At 41.8% G+C, this 26099-nt stretch overlaps 1 protein-coding gene across 1 annotated transcript in view; it reads right to left on the bottom strand.

Moving 5' to 3' along the window:
- Positions 1 to 26099, bottom strand: part of NEK11 (NIMA related kinase 11) — a 379114-nt gene that overhangs the window by 81565 nt on the left and 271450 nt on the right. The window contains exons 10-12 of the mRNA XM_077491509.1: positions 23825 to 23944; positions 15536 to 15629; positions 8533 to 8647 (exon numbers count right to left, since the gene is read on the bottom strand). Coding sequence (XP_077347635.1) covers positions 8533 to 8647; positions 15536 to 15629; positions 23825 to 23944 — 329 coding nt within the window. The remainder of the gene's footprint in view (positions 1 to 8532; positions 8648 to 15535; positions 15630 to 23824; positions 23945 to 26099) is intronic.

Below are 26099 nucleotides of genomic sequence, written 5' to 3'. Positions count from 1 at the left end.
GTAAGCCCACAGTCAGGCTTGTTTTAAAGGCATTGTAATGCTTAGTAAGCAATTGTAATTAGTTGGCTGCATGGTTGTCCGATGCAAAATGAGACATATCTAAATCAAATCAATATTTGGTGTGACTGCACTTTGGCTTCAAACTAGTATCAGTTCTTTTACTTGCACATTTTATACACTTGCACAAAGACAGGGATTTTGTAGGATTAGAGCCAGGCGTATGATGAACCAATATATCAAACGGGTGCTATTGATCATTAATTTCATATGTAGATTGAAGCACAATCATTAAAGTGGAATTCCACCCATTTCTGTGTCTATTAAAAGTCAGCAGCTATAAAGAGTGTAGCTGCTGACTTTTAATAAACAGACACTCACCTGTTGCACACTCCAGCAATGTGGCCGCCCAAAGCCGCAGTTCTCTCCTTCTCCTCTCTGCAGCGCTGGCATTGCAAGTGTGGGCACTTGGCTGTGACAGCTTGCGGGTTCACACCCACTTCTGAAGGCCATCAGCAAGGTCTCTCTCAGGTAAAGATTTCAAAGAAGACTGGGGTGCAGATACATCATGCTTAATTCCCTTGAATATCAGAAGATGCCCAGCAGTGCCATCAGCACAGAACTGGTGGAAACCAGGGGGACCTGGGTACACCCATCTATTGTCCACAGAAGTCTGGCCAGAAGTGGCTTTCATTAAAGAATTGCATCCAAAAAGCCATACCTCCGATGTGGAAACCAGACTAAGCAACTCAACTATGCACAAAAACATAGGAACTGGGGTGAAGAAAAATGGCAGCATGTGCTTTAAAATAATGAGTCAAAATGTGAAATATTTGCCTGTAGTAAGAGACAGTTTGTTCACAGAAGAGCTGGACAGTGGTACAATAATGGTTGTCTTCAGGCAACAGTGAACATAGTGGAGGTTCCTTGCACGTTTGGGGCTGCTTTTCTGCAAATGGAGTTGGAGATTTGGTCAGGACCAATGGTGTCCTCAATGCTATGAACTATAGGCACATACTTATCCATAATGCCATACCATCAGGGAGGCATTTGATTGGCCCCAGATTTTTGCTGCAGCAGGACAATGACCCCAAACATACAACCAATGTCATTAAGAACTGCCCTCAGCATAAAGAAGAACAAGGAGTCCTGGAATTGATGGTTTGGCCCCCACAGAGCCCTGATCTCAACATCATCAAGTCTGTCTGGGATTACATGGAGACAGAAGGATTTGAGGCAGCCTACAGCCACAAAAGATATGTGGTTAGTTCTCTGAAATTTTTGAAACAACCTACATGCTGAGTTTTTTCAAAAACAATGTAAAAGTGTACCTAGAAGTATTAATGCTGTTTTGAAGGCAAAGGGTGTTCACATCCAATATTAACTTGATTTGCATTTCTCTTCTGTTCATTTACTTTTTTTTTTCTTGTTTTACCCGTATTGTTAATTGATAAAAAATAAACTACTAACGCTTCTATTTTAAAGGCTTTCTTTATTTACAGCACCTTTTTTTCACACCTGCCTAACACTTTTGCACAATACTGTATATATACTGTATATATTTATAATTGAAAGTCAAAAAATCTGGTTTTAAAACATATTTTACTTCTTTACAAAGACTGCTTTCTATCTAATTTTCCTTATTAGCACACACCTTTTAATTGTAAGATTTTATTACGATCCTTAATAGACTACTGTTTGAATATTATTTCAGTGGAGGTAATACATAACTATATTTGGAATCAAAATATATAGATGACCTTTAAAGGAAGATTTCTGGCTCCCATTTGCAAGTCTGATGTGTGGTTTTTGACAAGGGACACATAGTTCTACAAACAGTAGGTCAGGACAGATGACCTTCAGTGAAAAGAAGAATTCATTATCCATGTCCATCATGCATAAGAAACAAGTATCAGAAATATTACAATTGATTTCCAGACCAATACATGACATACTGTCTCCTTATAGAAACTTTTCAAGATTAAACTCTTCACTCTTTTTAGGCCTTAATATATAAAAATATACATTCATTCTAAAAGAATCAGAAGCACACCTAAATTGCATACTAAGCTAACCTGCTAAGTTACAGTAAATAATTTTACAGTACATGTCTGAATGATTGTCACACTATAAGTGATTTTTTCACCCTAACTTCATAACGTAAAGAACAATTAAATGGAATATTTCTATGGGTTTATTGCAGTTCAATTGGTGTGATGTCAAGTTGTTTGTCAGTAGATCTTGGATGGATGCACATTTTACAGGGGCCTTATAAAACAAATGGGACCATTTAAACCAGCCCAAAGATATGAATAAGGCCAGATAGTTTGGGATTAAGAACTCCTGGTACACAATCCGGACAATCCCACATTTACAATTGAGAATACTGTATAGAATTATAGGTTTGTAAATTATTCTGATGACCTTTGTTGTTAACAGGGGATAATAGAAGCTTTCAGTGAGAAAGATAACATGTAAAGGTCATATGCACATTCTGTAAATTACATCCATGCAGTAGGACCATGTGTCATCATTGAGTAGATTAACCACTTGACCACTGGGCACTTAAACACCCTTAACCACTTGCCGCCCGCCCTATAACAAATAGACGGTGGCAAAGTGGTTGCATAATCCTGACCGGACGTCATATGACGTGATCAGGATTATGAGCCGGGGGCGCGCATTGCGGCGATCGTTGTTGCGGGGTGTCACCCGGCAACTACGATCTCGGTAAAGAGTCTCCGACGGAGACTCTTTACCACGTGATCAGCCGTGTCCAATCACGGCTGATCACAGTGTAAATAGGAAAAGCTGGTGATCGGCTTTTCCTCACTCGCGTCTGTCAGACGCGAGTAGAGGAGAGCCGATCAGCTGCTCCTCTGACAGGGGGGTCTGTGCTGATCGATTATCAGCACAGCCCCCCCGAGGATGCTCACACTGGACCACCAGGGACGCCACCAGACCACCAGGGATGCCCAGGACAAGGTATGCCACCCTAGACCACCAGGGATTCCAGTCAGTGCCACAATGGATGCCAATCAGTGCCCACAATGGGCATCACTGATTGGCATGCATTATTGATTGGCACTGATTGGCATCCATTAGTACAATATATTATAATACAATGCCGCCTATCAGTTCCCATGTGTGCCGCCTATCAGTGCCCATCCATGCCACCTATCAGTGCCCATCCATGCCCACCTGTGCCGCCTACCCATGCCCACCTGTGCAGCCTACCCATGCCCACCTGTGCCGACTAACCCATGCCCACCTGTGCCACCTATCCATGCCCATCCATGCCAATCTGTGCCAGCTATCAGTGCCAATTTGTGCCACCTATCAGTGCCCATCCGTGTCGCCCATCAGTACCACCCATCAGTGCCGCCTATCAGTGCCACATATCGGTGTCCATCAATGCCACCTTATCAGTGCCACTTCATTGGTGCCACCTCATCGGTGCCCATCAGTGCCGCCTTATCATTGCCCATCAGTGTAACCCCATCAGTGCCCATCAGTGAAGGAGAAAACTTACTTATTTGCAAAGTTTTGAAACTGAAACAAAAAAACATTTTTTTTTCAACATTTTCGGTATTTTTTTGTTTGTTTAGCAAAAAATAAAAACCGCAGAGGTGATCAAATACCACCAAAAGAAAGCTCTATTTGTGGGAAAAAAATTATAAAAATTTCATTTGGGTACAGTGTAGCATGACCGCGCAATTGTCATTCAATGTGCGACAGCGCTGAAAGCTCAAAATTGGTCTGGGCAGGAAGGTGTTTAAAGCGGAGGTCCACCCTAAAATGGACCTTTCGCTCATCGGAATCCTCCCCCCCTCCGGCGCCACAATTGGCACCTTTCAGGGGGGAGGGGGGTGCAGTTACCTGGATAATCCAGGTAACTGCACCCACTTCCGGGATAGCTCTCTGCGGAAAGGGGCGTAGATTACGCCCCTTTCCGCAAGTGCCCGCCCCCTTCCGCAAGTGCCCGCCCCCTTCCGCAAGTGCCCCGCTGCCTGCTGGGAAACACACAGATCCCAGAGGCAGCGGGGACCGTCCTTATTGCGCAGCGCAACTCGCGCATGCGCAGTAGGGAACCGGGAAATGAAGCCGAAAGGCTCCATTTCCTGATTCCCATACCCAAGATGGCGGCGGCAGCACCCGAGTGACGATCTACAGATCGGCTTCGGGTGCCGACATCACGGGCGCGCTGGACAGGTAAGTGTCACTATTTTAAAAGTCAGCAGCTGCAGTATTTGTAGCTGCTGGCTTTAAAAAAAAAAAAAAACGCGGAGTCCCGGTGGACTCCCGCTTTAAGTGCCCTGTATTGAAGTGGTTAATAACCAGACCAATTTTCAGCTTTCAGTGCTCTCACATTTTGAATGACAATTACTCAGTCATGCAACACTGGACCTATATGAAATTTTTGTCCTTTTTTTCACACAAATAGAGCTTTCTTTTGGTGGTATTTAATCACCTCTCAGTTTTTTATTTTTTGTGCTATAAAAGAAAAAAGACCGAAAATTCTGCGAAAAAAATGAATTTTTCTTCGTTTCTGTTATAAAATTTAGCAGATTAATATTTTTTTCTTCATAAATTTAGGCCAAAATTTATACTACTACATATCTTTGGTAAAAATAAGTACAAATTGGTGGATATTATTTGGTCTTTGTGAAAGTTATAGAGTCCACAAGCTATGGTGCCAATATCTGAAAATTGATCACACCTGAAGGACTGACGGCCTATTTCAATTCTTGAGACCCTAACATGCCAGAAAAGTACAAATACCCCCCAAATGACCCCTTTTTGGAAAGAAGACATTCCAATGTATTTAGTAAGAGGCATGATGAGTTTTTTGAAGTTGTCATTTTTTCCCACAATTCTTTGCAAAATCAAGATTTTTTTTCCTTTTCTTTTTTCCACAAAATTGTCATATTATCAGGTTATTTCTCACACACAGCATATGCATACCACAAATTACACCCCAAAACACATTCTGCTATTACTCCCGAGTACGGCGATACCACATGTGAGAGACTTTTACACAGCATGGCCACATACAGAGGTCCAACATGCAGGGAGCGCCATCAGGCGTTCTGGAGCACCCATGACAATTCTGACATTTCTCTCCTACATGTAAAAATCATCATTTATTTGCTAGAAAATTACAGAGAACCCCAAAACACTATATATATTTTTTTAGCAAAGACCCTGGAGAATACAATGGTGGTCGTTGCAAATTTTTATCTCACACGGTATTTGCGCAGCAATTTTTCGAACGTGTTTTTTTGGGGGAAAAAACAGTTTTGTGCTTAAAAAAAACAAAAAAAACAGTAAAGTTAGCCCAATTTTTGCATAAAGTGAAAGATTAAGTTATGCTGAGTAAATAGATATCGAACATGTCACTCTTCAAAATTGCACATGCCCGTGGAATGGCGCCAAACGTCGCTACTTAAAAAATCCCCATAGGCGACGCTTTAAATTTTTTTTACTGGTTACATGTTTTGAGTTGCAGAGGAGGTCTAGGGCTAGAATTATTGCTCTTGCTCTAACGTTCGCGGCGATACCTCACATGTGTGGTTTGAACACCGTTTTCATATGTGGGCGGGGCTTACATATGTGTTCGCTTCTGCATGCGAGCACATGGGGACAGGGGCGCTTTAAAAAATATTTTTTTTTTTTATTGTTCATTTTACTTTATTTATTTTAGTTTGACATTTTTTTCCCCAAAAATACATTTTTGATCACTTTTATTCCTATTACAAGGAATGTAAACATCCCTTGTAATAGGAATATGGGGTGACAGGTCCTCTTTACAGTGAAATCTGGGGGTCAATATGACCCCACATCTCACCTCTAGGCTGGGAAGCCTGAAATAAAAAAAAAAAAAAAGATTCTGGCTTTGATCGTACTGGCGAGTTGGTAGAAGCACCGGAGGGCGGTGAGGGGTGGGGGGGGCGTCTATGGCTGGGTATTGCAGGGTATCACCGAGTATGGCTGGGTATCTCCGAGTATGGCTGGGTATGGCAATTTATGGCAGGGTATTGGCGGGGTATTGGGGGGTATTGCAGAGTATTGGGGGGTACTGCAGAGTAATGGCAGGGTACTGCAGAGTAATGGGGGGTACTGCAGAGTAATGGCAGGGTACTGCAGAGTATTGGGGGGTACTGCAGAGTAATGGCAGGGTACTGCAGAGTAATGGGGGGGTACTGCAGAGTAATGGGGGGGTACTGCAGAGTAATGGCGGGGTACTGCAGAGTAATGGGGGGTACTGCAGAGTAATGGCGGGTACTGCAGAGTAATGGCAGGGTACTGCAGAGTAATGGCAGGGTACTGCAGAGTAATGGGGGGTACTGCAGAGTAATGGCAGGGTACTGCAGAGTATTGCAGGGTATTGCAGAGTATTGGCAGGGAATTGAGGGGTTAAATTCGGTGAGCAGCGATGTGGGCACTGCAGATACAGCCCACATCGCTGCTGACACCGATCTCTTTCCCCTCCGCTGTACCGATCGGGGGAACCATAACATGACGCCGGTTTGTTTACAAGTGATCACTCCGTCATTTGACGGAGCGATCACGTGGTAAACGGCCGCGACGAGCCGGCGGTCACGGATGATCTCGTGTGCGCGCCCCAGGGGGCGCGCGAGAGCAGAATTCTGGGAGGCCGTTAATTAACGGCCTCTCAGAGTTAAACAACCGCCCTGAAGCTGTTAATCGACAATGAGCGGTTGTTAAGTGGTTAAAGGAAGTCCCTGACATTTTCCCCAAATAGATAAATAGCATGTTTAAAAAATATAATCAAGTAAATTTGAGGGAAATTTGCCTCCTACTGACATTAATGCATTTCATCAAAAATATCTAAAGCAACATTTCTTACCCCTAAGGCATGAGTGAAACTGAGATTTTATACATTTTGGAGAAACTTCCTTGAAACAATTGTAGGCAGAAAATTTGCTGTACATCTCTATTAGAGCAATGTGTACACACATACACTATATTACCAAAAGTATTGGAACAGCTGACATTACACACACATGAACTTTAAATGCATCCCAGGCTGTCCACAAGGATTAGGAGTGTGTCTATGGGAATATTTGACCATTCTTGCAGAAGCGTATTTGTGAGCTCAGGCACTGATGTGAGTGAGAAGGCCTGGCTCGCAGTCTCTGCTCTACTTTATCCCAAAGGTCAGTCAAGTTCTTCCACCTCAAACTTGCTCATCCATGTCTTTATTGACCTTCTTTTTGCACTGGCGTGCAGTCATGTTGGAAAAGGAAGGGGTCGACCCCAAAATGTTCCCATAAAGTTGGGAGCATGAAATTGTCCAAAATGTCTTGGTATGCTGATGCCTTAAGAGTTCCTTTTAATGGAACTAAGGAGCCAAGCTCAACCCCTGAAAAACAATCCCACACCTTAATCTCCCTTCCCAGTGCACAAAGCAAGGTCCATAAAGACATGAATGAGCGAATTTGAGGTGGAGGAACTTGACTGGCCTGCAGACGTCACAAATGTGCTTCCGGAAGAATGGTCAAACATTACCATAGACGCATTTCGTAACCTTGTGGACAGCCTTCCCAGATGAGTTGAAGCTGTTATAGCTGCAAAGGGTGGGCCAACTCAATATTGAAGCCTATGGGCTAAGACAGGGATGCCATTAAAGTTCATGTATGTGTAAAGGCAGGTGCCACAATATGTTTGGTAATAGTGTATCTTTCACTTGTTATTTCCTTCTCTTCCAATTTTTGTACAAAAAAAAAAAGAAAGAGAACAACTGAGAGTATACATAGAGATCATTAATAATAGACTGTTTTTATGATCTACATGAGTGCTATGAACGCAGAATCTAGATTTAATTTATCCAACCCTCTTTGAACACCCAAAACCTATTCTTTTGTGAAACGATATACGTAAACAGTAAAAGTAATATATCATCAGCCAACTGGTCAAATATTAACCACAGCAGAATGTCTGATATCAGATTAGCAGAAGTGTACAGAATACTCACACTGGTGATTTTGATACAATAGAAAACCTCATGGAAATAACCATAATACAACTAAATTGTTCTGTTTGACATGACAGTTGCGGCATGAACTGTATGAATGAAAAATAATACATATGGACTTTCAAGGTTTCACTCCTTTTCATTCATCATATCAACTGTTGTACTTATCTGCATTCACTGCGGTCTGAATGGATTTAAGCATTGTTGTATTGCATATGCTGTTTATAAATGTATTGTACTCTTGAATCAAAGTATTTTTGCCTGAAAAACATAGATCTGAAAGGTTTTCTTTATCTACTTTGTTACACCTTTTTAAACTATTTATCAGTAGAAAGGAGAGGGTGGACAGGGACAAATGGAAATAAGATAAAACGATTTTTCTTCACTGCCCACACATAAAATCATGTGTACGCGGTTTGCTACTGCAGGTGTTACTGTAGTTATTAGCAAAGATAAAGCATAGGATCAACAATGAGCCACAAAAAGAACACACCATAAAGGTGCACATGCATCTTATTTTTATTAGCATAACTCACCACGACTAGAAGGCTCAGATGCACACAGTCTATCTGTTGTTTCATTGCTGCCATCACTGCGTCTTGCACTCACTGGTTCTGATTGCATAAGTAATTTTTGAGACTCGTCATCACCCTATATTGTAGAAAATAATTTTCAAATGATTATTTGCTTAAATCAAAATGTTCATATGCTTACAAGGTCAAATATCAGTGACTATTATATATAGCAGGGGTTGCAACCCCTGGCCCATTGTCTTCTTTCCTGGCATCATTGGCCTTAATTGACAGCTCCCTAGAGTGTCAGGGAAAAGAAAGAAATAGTGCAGGAGGGCCGCTGATAATTGGGAGGCATGCACACTGAAGAAGAGAGCAGGGATAGAGAAAAAACGAATTCTGTTTCCCAACAGACACAGATAGGTGCTGGTTTCTGGAGTGCAAGGAGGTCCAGCATATTGGAAACAAGCTGCAACTGCCCCCCTACCAAAGAGATGTGGCGAGAGACTAGTTGAGAAGTATACACCGGAACCTTTCCATGTTGTCCTGCCTGGGACCATAAAGATTGAAATACCACTTGAACATCAATTGCCATATAGCCATAGCTCTGTAAGTGTTCAGCCAGCATAGTCTGTATTCAGAAGGTATAGAGAGAGAGATGTTAAAGATGAGAGTTTAAAAAGAGATAAGAAACTAGTCTGGTGTTTGGGACCATCTGTGTTTTGGGAATATCCTGATCCACAACTCATCCTTTTTCCCATATTGCAATGTAAAATAAACCAATTCTTGTTTTGATTTCACTACAGTGATTGGCACCCATTCTTTTTGTACCCTGAGAAAAGTACACCTGATATTAAAAGCGCCTGGGATATTTTTTCCATGTAAAAGTGCTTCTGACATTTTTAATGTAGCAGTTGGCATCTGCAAGTCGACAAACACGGGAGCCTTCCAGAAACAGGCATCTATTATGAAGTCATATAATTTAATTGTACAAAGTTGGGACCATTATGTAACTTCTTAAAAACTGGTTGCACCAGAGCAAAGGGATATATATTTATGCAATCAAGGCTGTAGTTAATTGCACATATTTAAGAAAACTATGTAGCTTTCTTTCCAGTTTGGTATTCTTGAACTAGTTTGTGTAGATCAGTGATCAAAATCCAAATTAAATACATTTCAATTCCAGGTTGCAACACTATAAATTGTGGAAAATCAAAATCAATAAATCTAAATTTTCGCTCTCTACATTTTTTTTACCTGTGCAGCCTTACTTATAAGATATTTGTTTTTCATCTCATATTTAGATTTATTGTGGCTGACTTTTTGGAAGGGAAAAGAATCTGGAGTCCAAGATGCACTGTCAGCTACTACGTCCAACACACTGTCTCCAAGCTTCCATATATGCAGCATGTGACACCAGGCCTCTGACAGGGTCACTACTGTTAAATATAAAGTGACCTTTCACTGCTTGACTTACACCGAACACTCAGACAAAATACTAGACATGTGCATTCGTTTTTGTCCGAATGCATTTTCGTATGAATTTCAGGTATTTTCGTTTTAGTTTTTGACAAATGATAACAAAAGTGCAGAATCCGAAAAAGGAAAGATCCGACATAAATAAATGCTTTATTTTCGTTTTTGTTGTTACAACAGTTCGATATAGAATAGGAGATTCGACGTGACTCTCACAATAACAATCTGTGTCTATTGAACCTGTGGTCGAATATACCTAACCTTACCTCTATTAGTCCAAGATTATATAGAGAAAATATTTGACAGAGAGAAAATATTCGAAAGTGCTAATTTTAAAGGCTAATATGCAAGTTACTGTCCTAAAAAGTATCTGGGGACCTGGGTCCTGCCCCAGGGAACATGTATCAATGCAAAAAAGTGTAATTTCTGCAGGAAAAAAAGTCATTTAAAATCACTCGCGGCTATAATGAATTGTTGGCTCCTGTAATACAGAGAACACTCATTGAAAGTCATTGATAAAAAAAAAAAGCGTGGAGTTCCCCCAAATTCAATTACCAGGCCCTTCAGGTCTGGTATGGATATTAAGGGGAACCCCGTGTCAAATTTAAAAAAAAATTGACATGGGGTTCCCCCTAAATATCCATACCAGACCCTTTATCCGAGCACGCAACCTGGCAGGCCGCAGGAAAATAGGGAGGGACGAGAGAGCGCCCCCGCTCCTGAACCATACCAGGCCACATGCCCTCAACATTGGGAGGATTGATGGGGACAAGGGCCTCATCCCCAAAATCCTGGCCGGTGGTTGTGGGGGTCTGCGGGTGGGGGGCTTATCAGAATCTGGAAGCCCCCTTTAACAAGGGGACCCCCAGACCCCCTGTTTGAAATGGTAAGTACCCCTACCATTTCAAAAAGAAAGTGTAAAAAATTGTTAAATAAGACAAACACACTTTTGAAAAAGTCCTTTATTAAAAATTTTAAAAAATTAAAAAAGATTTCAGCGGTGGTAATCCACTCTTGCTATCCAGCGACGGATGGCCATCTCTCCGGGGTCCAGCGATGGCTGATCTGATCCAGAGCAGCGAATCCATCCATCTTCTGTCTCCACGGAGGAGACACTGCGGGATCTCGGCGGCCTGACGTTTCTTATATGCAGAGGGCGGGGCCACCAGTCACCTGACCCCGCCCCCCTCTGACACGAATGGGGAAGCCGGGCTTTCCCAATGACGTATGGGTGACCCTGCCCCCTCTGATATAACGCAGGTTTCCGTTGGGGAAGCCTAACTAAATAGATTTATTTTTCGGACGAAAACGAAATTCCGAAACAAAATATTTCACTCTGCACATGTCTACAAAATATGTTGAAAATAGGGGCAAATGTATATAAGGGCTCATGCAGCAACTAGTAGGGAGTATCTTGCTGGCAGAAGTTGGCGTTTGGAACCCCCGGGTAGATTTGTATTAGCTTGGTGATGTCATAATACTTCCCCAAACCATCTGAAATGATATCCTCGAGCCATCACAATACCAATGCAGACCTCACTGAATGACCTATGATGCAGTTAGCAGGCATAGCTTCCCCAACTATACCTTGCCCCATATTCTTCAGGTTCATATAACCCTGTAAATTAGAATTTCATATAAATAAAAGCAGAAAATAGAATCAGTTGCTTACTACATGAGCTAACTATGTATGAAAAACACAATATATTATAGATTACCAGTTATGCAAATAAAAGGTCAAACACTGCCAAAATGTCCAATATATCTACAGTAGCAAAAGGAGGATTCAATCTTTAAAACAATCTGCATAAAGCTATTATGTCACACTTCCAAACAACCAGAGTAAGATTTACTCTAAGCCTATGTACTTGTCAGATATGGCTTTAGCACACTCATAAATGTAAAAATAAATTGCAAAATAAGCAAGTTATTCTCTCAGATAAACAACTAGATATGTACTGTTCTCATTTTTATCTAAATCACAGCTTTATTAAGCTAGCCGAATGGATTGGAAGCAAGTGCTATATGCTGCTGCTTGGTAGATAGCAAATGTCACCAGCTCTAAAACGTAGCCATGTGTGGATAAGAAGGGATCACAGTAATGTGGGGTCTGGACCCAGTGCAGCTGGACAACAGCCATAGCTGGAGGATATAGATAAAACAATGTACAACAAAATGATCCAGCGCTCAATGGGCTGACAGAGAAGGCAGTCTCACAATAGGCAGATGAACGTAAACATAAATAGTTTATTCAATAATATACCTATGAATGAATCCTGTTGTCAATGTAAGAAGAGGTGGAGAGAGATGAAAGGGAATGTAAGTGGCTTACGGTGTCACTGGAGGTCCTCAGAGCAATGAGGGGCTGACGGCATCAATTGTGGGGAAAAACCCTTGCAACAATTAGACCATACTGCAGTTTAACAGGACATGTTCCACTCAGAACAGGCCTCACCATGGTCAAAGTTAAGTGCATGTGCATGTGCTCAGCAGCATATCCAAAGGATTTCTTTGGGAAATAGACATGTGAGTGCTGCCAGCATTGCTGCAGAGGTTGAAGGATGGGGGGGTTAGTCTGTCAGTGCTCAGATCATACGCCACACACTACATCAAATTGGTCTCCATGGCTGTCGTCCCAGAAGGAAGCCTCTTCTAAAGATGATGCACAAGAAAGCCCGCAAACAGTTTGCTGAAGACAAGCAGACTAAGGACATGGATTACTGGGACCTGTCCTGTGGTCTGATGAGACCAAGATAGTTTTATTCAGTTCAGATGGTGTCAAGCGTGTGTGGTGGCAACCAGGTGAAGAGTGCAAAGACAAGTGTGTCTTACCTACAGTCAAGCATGGTGGTGGGAGTGTCATGGTCTGGGCCGACATGGGTTCTGCCGACACTGGGGAGCTACAGTTTATTGAGGGAACCATGAATGCCAACATGTACTGTGACATACTGAAACAGAGCATGATCCCCTCCCTTTGGCAACTGGGCCACAGGGCAGTATACCAACATGATAACAACCCCAAACACACCTCCAAGGAGACCACTTAACCCCTACTGAGCATCTGTGGAGCATCCTCAAATGGAAGGTGAAGGAGCGCAAGGTCTCTAACATCTACCAGCTCCATGATGTTGCCATGGAGAAGTGGAAGAGGACTCCAGTGGCAACCTGTGAAGCTCTGGTGAACTCCATGCCCAAGAGGGTTAAGGTAGTGCTGGAAAATAATGGTGGCCACACAAAATATTGACACTTTGGGCCCAATTTGGATATTTTCACTTAGGGGTGTACTCACTTTTGTTGGAAACGGTTTAGATATTAATGGCTGTGTGTTGAGTTATTTTGAGAAGACAGCAAATCTACACTGTTATACAAGCTGTACACGCACTACTTTACATTGTAGCAAAGTGTAATTTCTTCAGTGTTGTCACATGAAAAGATATAATAAAATATTTACAAAAATGTGAGGGGTGTACTCACTTTTGTGAGATACTGTATATTTTTAACACATGTGTTGACAATTGGGATTGATTAATTTTTGATTCTTTCTTAAATTCTAATTGTCACTACTAATTTTTAATTTACTATTGTGTTGTTGTGATTGTTATTTGTTAAGATTATCATGTGCATATATAACACTAAGGATTATTTGAATCTGCATAATTATGTATATTCTCAATGTTTCTCTTCTGAGTAATGAGGGGTTAATGCTTGTTACCAAATTTTCCTGCCCCATTGCTCTGCTTACTCCCCGCTCTTACACAATTTTAATTTCCTGGTTGCCCCCTCCTGACTTTGAAAAAACGCATGCGGGAGAAACGCGCCGTCACGGCATCCGAGAAGCTTGCAGGTCACACTGGTCCTCGAGCAGATCCAGTCACCATAGCCTCTATCAGCGCTGACCGCCATCCATGCTAGCCAACCCAGCTCTGGTTCCACCCTCCTGGATGTTGCATCCTTCCAAGACACTCTTACCCTGCAGTAAGCAGCCACAAACGTGTTTGGTTCCATCAGGAGAGAGCCCGTGGATCGCGGCACCTTCCCACCTCCTGTCAGCACACCAGCTTGTCTGGCGTCTTTGACATGTGAAGCATGGAGTTCAGCTTTCCATTTTCTGGCTGACCATTGCCTCCACCTCCTCCTCCAGCACGTCCAGCTGTCCTCTGCACATCGGTGAGAGGGTCTCCCAATCAGCTTAAGCGCAGCAGGGGGACTGGTGCCTCCACTGCTGAGAGGGTTTTTCCCCACACTTGGATGCTGTCAGTCCCCCCCATTGCTCTGGGGACCTCCAGTGACACCGTAAGCCATTTACGTTCCCTTTCATCTATCTCCACCTCTTCTTGCATTGACAACAGGATTTGTTCATATGTATATTATTGAATAAACTATTCATGTTCATGTTCCACTGCCTGTTGTGAGACTGCCTTTTCTGTCAGCACATTGATCGTTTTGTTGTACATATGCTGAGCTTGAAAAACATATTCAAATGGAAATATAGCGTTTTCTTTCTGTATTCATTCAATTTAAGACGGAGAAAAAAAAAGTTAAATTGCAAAAATATATTTATTTTTAATAAGTCATTTTCATAGCCAGCAGGAGTAGCTCCAGACTCCTTTTCATGTTTACTAGGCTAGTCATCACTGCTATGCTGAACAAGCCTGTTTTTTTTTTTTACAAAGCTCAAACTACACACACTTTGTTTAGAGTCAATGCCCACATGGGTCTATACAGCTCATGAAACCCTGTTCAATCCCATAGTTGTGTGCTGCATTATTTAAAAAAAAAAAAATGCTTGTACCTTTTTTGGTGTGTTAGGCAGCCCATTTAAATGAATAGGCTGCCTTCATGTACAACGCATCAACATGCATGCTAACACAGTGCAGCAGTGTGCATCCAGCCTTACTGACCTTCCATTATAGACAGTCTAAAATCAACCTGTTCCTGCTGTGCTATCTCTATAGAAAAACTATAAACTCTGTACCATGGGTGCACCTTCTATAAAAGGTTTTAAAATAAATATTTTACAAAAGTAAAAGAACATTTAAAACATAAATTTAAAGCAGAAAGTTAAAAAAAAACACTAAATGTATATCCTAGCCATAGTCAAAGGATAAATAAAAACAGCAACTTTGCTGAAACATTCACTGGTGCTCTTCCTTAAAGAAAATCCAATTCATAGCTTTTTTTGTTCATTTTTTTCACCTGGCGATCCTGCTAGTAACAGACTTCCTGTTCTCCGGTGAACACTTTTACTTGCTGTACTGTATCTATAGAGAAGCAGTGTTATCATCCGAGGCTCAGTTCTTATTGAGAGCTAGGCAGGGCTGATAACTCTGCCTGGGATTTCAGTACAGCAGAGGCAGAGTACACAAGAAGTTATGAGCTCACTGGATTTCCAGTAGGATCAACTGGTATTTTTCCTGTACTAGAATCATGTTTAAAGAGACAAAAGATTGGGAAATGTGCATGTATCTGAGAGAACAAAATACTTAAAATTGTTTAATGTCTATCAGAAAAATGTCCAATGTCAATCTTTTAGAAAAAAAAAAATACTTACACGAAGCACATTAATGCTAAGTTGCTGAAAATGACGAGACCTCAACTCCTCCTTTCTCTGCTGATTTTCATTATATTTTTCCTCTGCAAGCTGCCTAAAATACAAGATGTAAAATTTAGTTTACAAAGCTTCTTCGAATATGAAATGCTATTCTTTTTTACTTAATAAAAAAAAAAATGTAGTTTGTACTCAATACATCTTCAATATTTCAGGACTTAATACACTAAGCCCCTGTACACACGGTCGGAGATTTCCACAACCAAATCCGTCGGATTTTGCCCGTCGGATTTTGTCCGTCGGATCTTGTCCGAAACTGTTGCATACACATGGTCGGACGAAGTTGGTGAAAACTCTGATCTTTCATAACGTGATGACGTAATTTCGTTACGATGGGACTACATTTAGGCTAGTAGCCAATAGCTTTTATGTAGGAATTTGATCTGAGCATGCGTGGCACTTGGTCCGATCAAAATTATCTACACATGATCGGAGTATGTCCGATCGGCCCAGTTGGTCGGGAAATATTTCCAACATGTTGGAAAATTGGGTCCGACGGATATTCCGACGGAATCAGTCCGATGCATACCACACACAGTCGGATTATCCGACGACACGGTCCGATAGGACACATTCCGACGGATTCTCCGACCGTGTGTACAAGGGCTAAGAGTATCCACCGCATTTGCACAGTTCCTACTCAAAACAAGCCTTGGATCCTGGTGTTGGGATTTAGTGCAAACAATCTCATCCTTGATGCCACGTACACACGGTCGGAATTTCAGCCAGCAAAAGACCGATGAGAGCTTTTCGGCGCAAAATGCGACCGTGTGTATACTCCATCGGAAATTTTGCTGGCTGAATTTCCACCAGCAAAAGACTGAGAGCAGGTTCTCAATTTTTCAGACGGAATAAGTTTCTATCAGAAATTCCGATTACATGTATGCAATTCTGACACGCAAAAACTCACGCATGCTCAGATTCAACTACGAGACGGAAGTTATTGGCTATTGGCTATTGAACTTCCTTTTCCTAGTCCCGTTGTACGTGTTGTACGTCACCACGTTCTTGACGGTCGGAATTTGGTGTGACCGTGTGTATGCAAGACAGCTTGAGCGAAATCCCGATGGAATTCCATCGAGAAAACTATCTAAGCTTTTTCCGACCAAAATTCCCATCGTGTCTACGCGGCAAAAGACTTAAAGTGGAAGTAAACCTTCTTATCATTTTCAACCAAGGAGGAAGCTGCCATCTTGGCTTCTGTTTAATCTTCAACTGCCATGATGCTGTACAATAATCAGTTATGACAGTGTTGTGGGCTCCTTGAGCGTAGGGACTGATGTGAGTGTGCAAAGTACAGGGATAGGGACAATTGTAGACACTCACTCAGGTTGAACTGGATGGACTGGTGTCTTTATTCAACCTTACTAACTATGTAACTATGACACCAGCCATTGAATGGTTTGACAGTTTGTTTGAGAGCACAACAAATGTGACAGTTACATTCCCGACATGGGCTGTTATGCCGTGTACACACGAATGGACTTTCCGGCAGACTAGGTCCGACAGAATCAGTCCGTCGGAGAATCCGACTGTGTGTGGGCTAATCCGATCGTTTTTTCATTAAAAAAAATAAGACGGACCTAGAAATAGAACATGTTTAAAATCTGTCCGATGGACTCAATTCCTATTGGGAAAACCGTTCATCTGCATGCTGGTCCAACGGACCAAATACGACGCAAGGAAAGCTATTGGCTGCTGGCTATTGAACTTCCTTTTTTAGTCCCGTCTTATGCCATCACATTCAAAACAAACGGGCTTTCGAATGGACTTAGTCTGTTCGTGTGTGGCCAAGTCCGTTCATTCGGAAAGTCCGTCGGAACTCCGCCGAAAGTCAGTCGGGAAGACCGTCGGACCTAGTCTGCCGGAAAGTGCGGTCCTGTGTACGTGGCATAACTGTTTAACTCAATGGGTTTACTTTCGCTTTTACCATTAACCTATTGAATATCTTAACCGATCTTTCCTTAAAACCTAAAGCTGGGTACGCACAATCCAAATATGGTGCGGTTCAACAGGAACCGGCTGACATTCTGACAGTGTGTGCAGCTGCCTGTCCGACAGAAGCCAGTCTCATGACTGACTTTTGTGGAATGGTCTTGCTAGAAAACCAACATCCCATCAGCAGTCATTGGCTGTGAGCACTGATCAGTATGTTCTGGAGGGGGGCAGACCCCTGTCAATCAGGAATGATTGCCGCACTAACATCGTTTGTGTCAATATGGCGACCTCTCAGTTATTATTTTTGTTCAGTCTGCTGGGTTGAACAGAAAAAAAATACATGTATACCTAGCCTATCACTTAAATAGACTAGACCGTCAGATCATGGATTTGAACAAAAAAAATTCATAGGATTATATGTGCTGTTAATTGATTTTATGCATATTTATTACTTGGAAAAGCCTCCCATGTGTAGACATCCAAATGCCCTAAGACTTCTGCTTAAAAAAGGGCAGCCCCAGCAGAATCAGAGCTGTCACTCAACTGACTCTATACTATTATAGTATTCCCCTTTATTCCTGGCTTCTATATAAAGGTTATGTAGGGAGTTGAGGAAATGCTGGGCCAGCACAGGAAGTAATTATACACTCCCAGAAGAGGAGAGGGCTATGACATGCAAGAAGGGAAGATCTGTTCTAGGGAATTGACTTTTCTGGATTAGTCACATTTTCTATCGAGTCCAAAGGCACGCCACACGTGAATATAATAATTTATGGAAAGGAACAACACTGCAGCCATACATTTAAAATACTTGATTTTTCTGTTTGTTTAAGTTGGCGACAGTCTATTTATCTTAACCTCTAAAAGTGACGCTTCTGGATGCTTTGCTTATGCAGGATATAGCAGCAAGTACACTGTGACCACAGCCCTGCAAGTAGCATGTATGTACCTTCTCTTTGCTGCCTAGCTTCTCTGCTTGGCTGCCAGGAGCTAAGAAAATACCTGCTACTTCCAGGTATGGGGAAGCATGTCACTCACTCCTCCCATGTGAACACATTGGTGTTTGGTGATTGGCCACTCAGACTCCTAGCATTGTCACATGCAGTGGGGGAGTCCAAAGCCCTGTGTATCTTCTTCTCTTCATTCTCAGAGGTCAAATAGAGCAGTGGTAGGTACATAGAAAGGAAGGTCTATGTTCAGACGATAGCATCACACAGTTGCGTCGGCTGCACATCCATGATGCAAATCTCCCGTTCCACCACTTCTCAAAGGTGCTCTATTGGATTGAGATCTGGTGACTGTGGAGGCCATTGGAGTACAGTGACCTCATTGTCATGTTCAAGAAACCCGTTTGCGGTGATTTGAGCTCTGTGACATGGTGCATTATCCTGCTTGAAGTATCCATCAGAAGATGGGTACACTGTAGTCATAAAGGGATGGACATAGTCAGCAACAATACTCAGGTAGGCTGCAGCATTTAAATAATGCTCAATTTGTACTAAGGGGCCTAAAGTATGCCAAGAAAACATCCCCCACACCATTACAGCACTACCACCAGCCTGAACTATTGATACAAGGCAGGATGGATCCATGCTTTCGTGATGTTTTACACCAAATTCCGACCCTACCATCTGAATGTTGTAGCTGAAATTGAGACTTTTCAGACCTGGCAACGATTTTCCAATCTTCTATTGTCCAATTTTGATAAGCCTATGTAAATTGTAGCCTCTGTTTCTTGTTCTAAGCTGATAAGAATAGCACCCAGTGTGGTTTTCTGCTGCTGTAGCCCATCTGCTTCATGGTTCAATGTGTTGTGGGTTCAGAGATGGCATTCTGCATACCTTGGTTGTAACGAGTGGTTGAGTTACTGTTGCCTTTCTATCATATCGAAACAGTCTGCCAATTCTCCTCTGACATCAACAAGACATTTTAATCCACAGAACTGCCGCTCACTCAATATTTTCTCTTTTTCTGACCATTCTCTGTCCCTAGAGATCTGTGTGTGTGAAAATCCCAGTAGATCAGCAGTTTTTGAAATACTCAGACTAGCCCGTCTGACACAAATAGCCATGCCACATTCAAAGTCACTTAAATCTCCTTTCTTCGCTATTCTGATGCTCGGTTTAAAATTCAGCAAGTCATCTTCACTGCTTCTAGATGCCTAAAGGCATTGAGTAGCTGCCATGTGATTGGCTGATTGGCAATTTGTGTTACCAAGCAATTGAACTGGTGTACTTAATAAAGTGGCCGGTGAGTTTATATGTACATGGCAAAGTGTGAATGTGCAATGAATGACCCCTATATGCTGACCTTATCATACAACAGGAGACGACAAGTGACAAAAGCATAAGGGTCTTGCATTAAAACCACATAGCACCAAAATCCCAGTGTGAGAACATAGTAGTCCATATAAATCCTATGTACTGTACATACAAGCATTTATATACAGTATGCAGATAAAATTAAAACATCATTTTCCCTTTAGTAGTCCCTTTCCTTAAACAACCTTCAGTGTAAACAAAGACTGTAATAAATTTTAATTACAAAGTATATATAAAAGAAACATGTTATTAGGTAAAATAAAAAAAAATACATTCTGTATAATTATGCAAACATTCACTGAAAACAGACCACTGCGTCAGTCTCTTAATATATTTTAGTTTGCAATTTGTCTCTTTGCCCTTAAAGATGAAGTAAACCCTTTCAGACCACTTTGACCTACAGGTAAGCCTAGATTAAGGCTTACCTGTAGGTCCAAGCAATATCTCCTAAACCTATATGGTTTAGGAGATATTTGCCCGAAAATGGGCACCGCTGTCTACGGCGCATGCGCCGTAGACAGCGGCGCGCAGGCGCACTAAATGCGGCAAGTCCAAGAATGGATTTGCCTAATTTGTCGACTCCCGTGCGCATGCGCGGGAGTGACGTAATCGCGGCTTCGCCGAATGGCAGCGGCGGAGCTGCGAGACGCGACTCCCGTGCGCATGCGCGAGAGTGACGTCATCGCGGCTTCACAGCTGTCATTCGTCGGAGCTGCGAGACGCCACCAGCAAGATGGATGCGGCGGACTACAGGGGACAGCGGCGACTTCGCTGGCTCCTGTGTCAGGTAAGTGACACATAATGAGCTACTATGCGATGCATAGTAGTCCATTATGCTTTACCTTTGCAGGGAAAAAAAGAGGAAGTAAACCCATCAGGGTTTACTTCCTCTTTAACCGCACTTATTATATAGAAACACATTATTTATTAAGGTAACAGCCTTTGTGATGCCCAGTGGTTCTTTGTTTCATGGAATGAAAAGTTTATTTAATAAATCTTTAAATGAATCTTTCCTCAGTTTTGACTAGGCATGAGCCGAACATCCCCCCGGTTCGGTTCGCAGCAGAACATGCGAACAGGCAAAAAATGTGTTCGAACACGTGAACACTGTTAAAGTCTATGGGACACAAACATGAATAATCAAAAGTACTAATTTTAAAGGCTTATATGCAAGTTATTATCATAAAAAGTGTTTGGGGATCTGGGTCCTGTCCCAGGGGACATGTATCAATGCAAAAAAAGGTTTTAAAAACGTTTTTTCGGGAGCAGTGATTTAATAATGTTTAAAGTGAAACAATAAAAGTGTAATATTCCCTTAAATATCGTACCTGAGGGGGTGTCTATAGTGTCTATATTATGCCTGAAAAGTGGCGCATGTTTCCCGTTTTTAGAATAGTCTGCAGCAAAATGACATTTCTAAAGGAAAAAAAGTCATTTAAAACTACTTGTGACTATCATGAATTGTCGGTCTGACAATACATATCAATACACAATACACATCAAAGTTAATTGATAAAAACGGCATGGAATTTCCCCACAGTGGAACCCAATTTTTTTTTTAAATGTGTGGGGGTCCACCTAAATTCCATACCAGGCCCTTCAGGTCTGGTATGGATTTTAAGGGGAACCCCGCGCCAAAATTTAAAAAAGAAATGGTGTGGGGGTCCCCCCAAAAATCCATACCAGACGCTTATCCGAGCACGCAACCTGGCAGGTTGCAGGAAAAGAGGGGGGACAAGAGAGCGCCCCCCCTCCTGAACAGTACCAGGCCACATGCCCTCAACATTGGGAGGGTGCTTTGGGGTAGCGGCCTCCCCCAAAGCACCTTGTCCGCATGTTGATGGGGAGAAGGGCCTCATCCCCACAACCCTTGCCCGGTAGTTGTGGGGGTCTGCGGGTGGGGGGCTTATTGGCATTTTGGTTTTCAAAATGTTTTACAAATAAATATCTAAAAAGTGTGGTGTGCATTTGTATTCAGCCCCCTTTCCTCTGATACCCCTTACTAAAATACTAAAATCTAGTGGAACCAACTGCCTTCAGAAGTCACCTAATTAGTAAATAGAGTCCACCTATGTGTCATTTAATCTCAGTATAAATACAGCTGTTCTGTGAACCTCTCAGAGGTTTGTTAGAGAACCTTGGTGAACAAACAGTATCATGAAGGCTAAGGATCACACCAGACATTTCAGGGATAAACTCGTTTAAAGCAGGGTTAGGTTATAAAAAATAATCCCAAGCTTTGAACATCTCACAGAGCACTGTTCAATCCATCATCTCAAAATGGAAAGAGTATGGCACAACTGCAAACATACCAAGATGTGGCTGTCCACCTAAAATTACAGGGCAAAGAGAGCATTAATCAGAGAAGCAGCCAAGAGGCCCATGGTAACTCTGGAGGAGCTGCAGAGATCCACAGCTCAGGTGGGATAATCTATCCACAGGACTATTAGTCAAGCACTCCACAAATCTGGCCTTTATGGAAGAGTGGCAAGAAGAAAGCCATTGTTGAAAGAAAGCCATAAGAAGTCCTATTTGCAGTTTGCGAGAAGCCATGTTGGGAACACAGCAAACATGTGGAAGAAGTTGCTTTGGTCAGATGAGACCAAAATTTAACTTTTTGTCCTAAAAGCAAAAGCTATGTGTGGCGGAAAACTAACACTGTGCATCACCCTGAACACCCCATCCCCACTGTGAAACATGAATGTCTACAAAAGTTTTGAGCCTCGGGCGTAGGTTCACCTTTCAGCAGGACAATGACCCTAAACATACAGCCAGAGCTACAATGGAATCGTTTGGATCAAAGCATATTCATGTGTTAAAATGGCCCAGTCAAAGTCCAGACCTAAATCTCCCTGAGATTCTGTGGCAAGCCTTGAAAATTGCTGTTTACAGATGCTCTCCATCCAATCTGACAGAGCTTGAATTATTTTGCCAAGAAGAATGGGCAAAAATGCCACTCTCTAGATGTGCAAAACTGGTAGAGACATCCCCAAAAATACCTGCAGCTGTAATTGATGATTCTAAAAAGTATTGAGTCAGGGGGGCTGAATACAAAGGCACGCCACACTTTTCAGATATTTATTTGTAAAAAAATAATGAAAACCATTTATCATTTTCCTTCCACTTCACAATTATGTGCCACTTTGTATTAGACTATCACAGTGATGGCGAACCTTGGCACCCCAGATGTTTTTGAACTACATTTCCCTCATGCACTCAGCAGTGTAGTTGAGCATTGCGTGAAACATCTGGGGTGCCAAGGTTTGCCATCACTGGTCTTTCACATAAAATCATAATAAAATACATTTACATTTTTGGTTGTTATATGACAAAATATGGTACATTTCAAGGGGTATGAATATCTAGTCTAATAGTCTTTAGAATGTACAACGAGCTGCACATGAATGTGTACATTCTTAGCATGCTTTGGTGCTTGGTGCCAGAACTAAAGATGCATATTTGTTAGTTGCATAATTCCTCCACTAACCATGCAAGATGGCAAAGACCCTGCACCTGGAAGAAGTCAGGGAAAAGATGTCGCCACCAGCAAGGGAGCTCATGCATGTCACATTGTTAAATCAGAGGTGGGTATTGTTGAACGTTAATTCCACTTTAATCCGTCTGCTAAGCCTCACATCTTGTCATTACACTGTCAAAGGTAGAGCCTCCATTGACCACCTAGACTGAATGACGGGGTTGGATAATATTAGCATTAGGAGAGGGCGTGACCTATTCTCAACTTTGAGAGAAGTTAGGGCTTTTGGACTTGAATACACTTTGGTGGACCTGAGACGATCACTTAAATACCACTTACTTTTTTTAAGGTTGCGTTTATCTGAAGAGGAGTTTTGAGAGAAGAGTTTTACTTCTACTGAATTCTGACTGCAGAAACATTAGGAACTTAAAAATGTAATAAAGGCAAAGTGGGTTTACGAGCCTTATTCATGTCATGTGATATGCACGTATTGCTTACTTCAGCCTTCTCGCCTTCTCATCTGCAGCACTCTCCTTTCGTAGCCTCATTCTTTCTCTTGGGGTCATTTTCTGGACCTCCGAAAGCTCGCGGAGAGTTTGAAGATGGAACTTTCTCTGACTATAAAAGAAACATAAATCCAGTGCGCAGAGCTTGTAATCTTTACCACATTCACAAGAGAACAGTCCTCGGCAGGAAACTTACAGACGTCACTCCTTCACATCATTCTACAATATTAAAGTCTATTTCCCAGCTTAGTTTGAACATTATGTCAGCTTAACGGACTCACAGCACCAAGCATTAATAATGACACTGCAGGTGAACCATGAATAATAAGTATAATTTGCTTAAATAACTTTCATTTCACCGTAATCTGTTTAAGTCTTACTTTGAAAAATGACATTGGGTAAAAATAATTATGGAAAAATCTATGTAAATCAAAGAAATGACAGACCAAAGAATGAAACACAGCTTACTCAAAAAAGCCTTAAAAGGTCATTATTGTAAAATGCCTATTAGGTAAAAATAATGCATATGATGCATTCATGGGAAGTGCACACTCTTTTCACATCAACATGCAAAATGTTTGTTTTTCTTACAGGCACAGTTTTCTTATTAAATCTTAGCTAGTGGCAGCAGGAGTCTAGAATGCAATACCTATGGGTAATTAGACATGTTAGCTATAAAGGTAGAGACATAGAGGGTTATTTACGAAAGGTAAATCCACTTTGCACTACAACTGCAAATTACAAGTGCAAAGTGCACTTGAAATTGCACTGGAAGTGCAGTCACTTTAAATCTAAGGAGTAGATCTGAAATGAGGGGAAGCTCTGTTGATTTTATCATCCAATCACGTGCAAGCTAACATTCTGTTTTTTATTTTCCTTGCATGTCCCCCTCGGATCTACAGCGACTTTACTTCCAAGTGCACTTTCAGTGCAGTTTCAAGTGCACTTTGCACTTGTAGTTTGCACTTATAGTGCAAAGTGGATTTGCCTTTCGTAAATAACCCCCATAGTCTGTTAAAAAGATCTCAAACCAGTAATTTATAGGATTGGGTCTCCAAAAGCAGTTATACATTTTTCGTTTAATCTGTTTTGGTAATATACATTTTTGGGTGGTTATCAGTTTATGGATGTATGTGCTACATATTAAATCTCCTAGCGGGATCTCTATACTTTTGCTCTCAGCTTTACCCAATTGCATCTGCATTCTGTAAGACTTCTGTTATGACAATTTTTTGTTAATAATGGTTATGTAGGGAAATATACATTATATTACCAAAAGTATTGTGTCGCCTGCCTTTACATGTGCATGAGCTTTAATGATATCCCAGTCTTAGTCCATATGATTCAATATTGAGTTGGCCCACCCTTTGCAGCTATAACAGCTTCAACTCTTCTGGCCTCCACGGAGTTCTGACCTCAATCCAATAGAACACCTTTGGAATGAATTAGAGGGGAGACTGCAAGCCAGGCCTTCTTGTCCACATCAGTGCCTGACCTCGCAAATGTGCTTCTGGAAGAATGGTCAAACATTCCCACAGACACACACCTAAACCTTGTGCACAGCCTTCCCATACGAGTTGAAGCTGTTATACCTGCAAAGGGTTGGCCAACTCAATATTGAACCCTACAGGATAGGACTGAGATGCCATTAAAGTTCATGTGCCTTTAAAGGCAGGCGCCCCAATCCTTTTGGTAATATAGGGTATATAGAGATACAAATATATATTTACTTGGGAAAAATTTTAAGAAAATATGGGGACAGCTGGTTACATGCTTTACAAAGCCTCTTAGCAATCTAGTGTATGAACAGGCCTCTTGGCTTTAAGTTTGACTAAATAACAACCTTAAAAAAAAAATCTATATGTTGGTATATTGGTCATTTCCACAAAGCCATTCCCATGTATGCCTTTTACAAACAGCTGTTCACAACAAGAAATTGGTATGTATAATCATACCGCAGCACAGGAATTTGGTACACAAGAATAAATATTGTATTATATCTTTTCATGTGACAACACTGAAGAAATTACACTTTGCTACAATGTAAAGTTGTGAGGGTACAGCTTGTGTACCTCAGCTTCATTAGAAAGGCAGTGGTCACCTTGGAGGTATGTTTGGGGTTGTTATGTTGGAATACTGTCCTGCGGCCCAGTCTCTGAGGGGAGGGGATCATGGCCTGCTTCAGTATGTCACAGTACATGTTGGCATTCATGGTTCCCTCAATGAACTGTCGCTCCCCAGTGCTGGCAGAACTCATGCAGCCCCAG

Source organism: Lithobates pipiens, unplaced genomic scaffold (genome assembly GCF_037356315.1).
Source record: "Lithobates pipiens isolate NorthernLeopardFrog02 unplaced genomic scaffold, aLitPip1_a1.2 Scaffold_19, whole genome shotgun sequence".
NCBI lineage: Eukaryota > Metazoa > Chordata > Amphibia > Anura > Ranidae > Lithobates > Lithobates pipiens.
The sequence above is the reverse complement of the archived record's forward strand: the minus strand, read 5'-3'. Positions and strand labels throughout refer to the sequence as shown.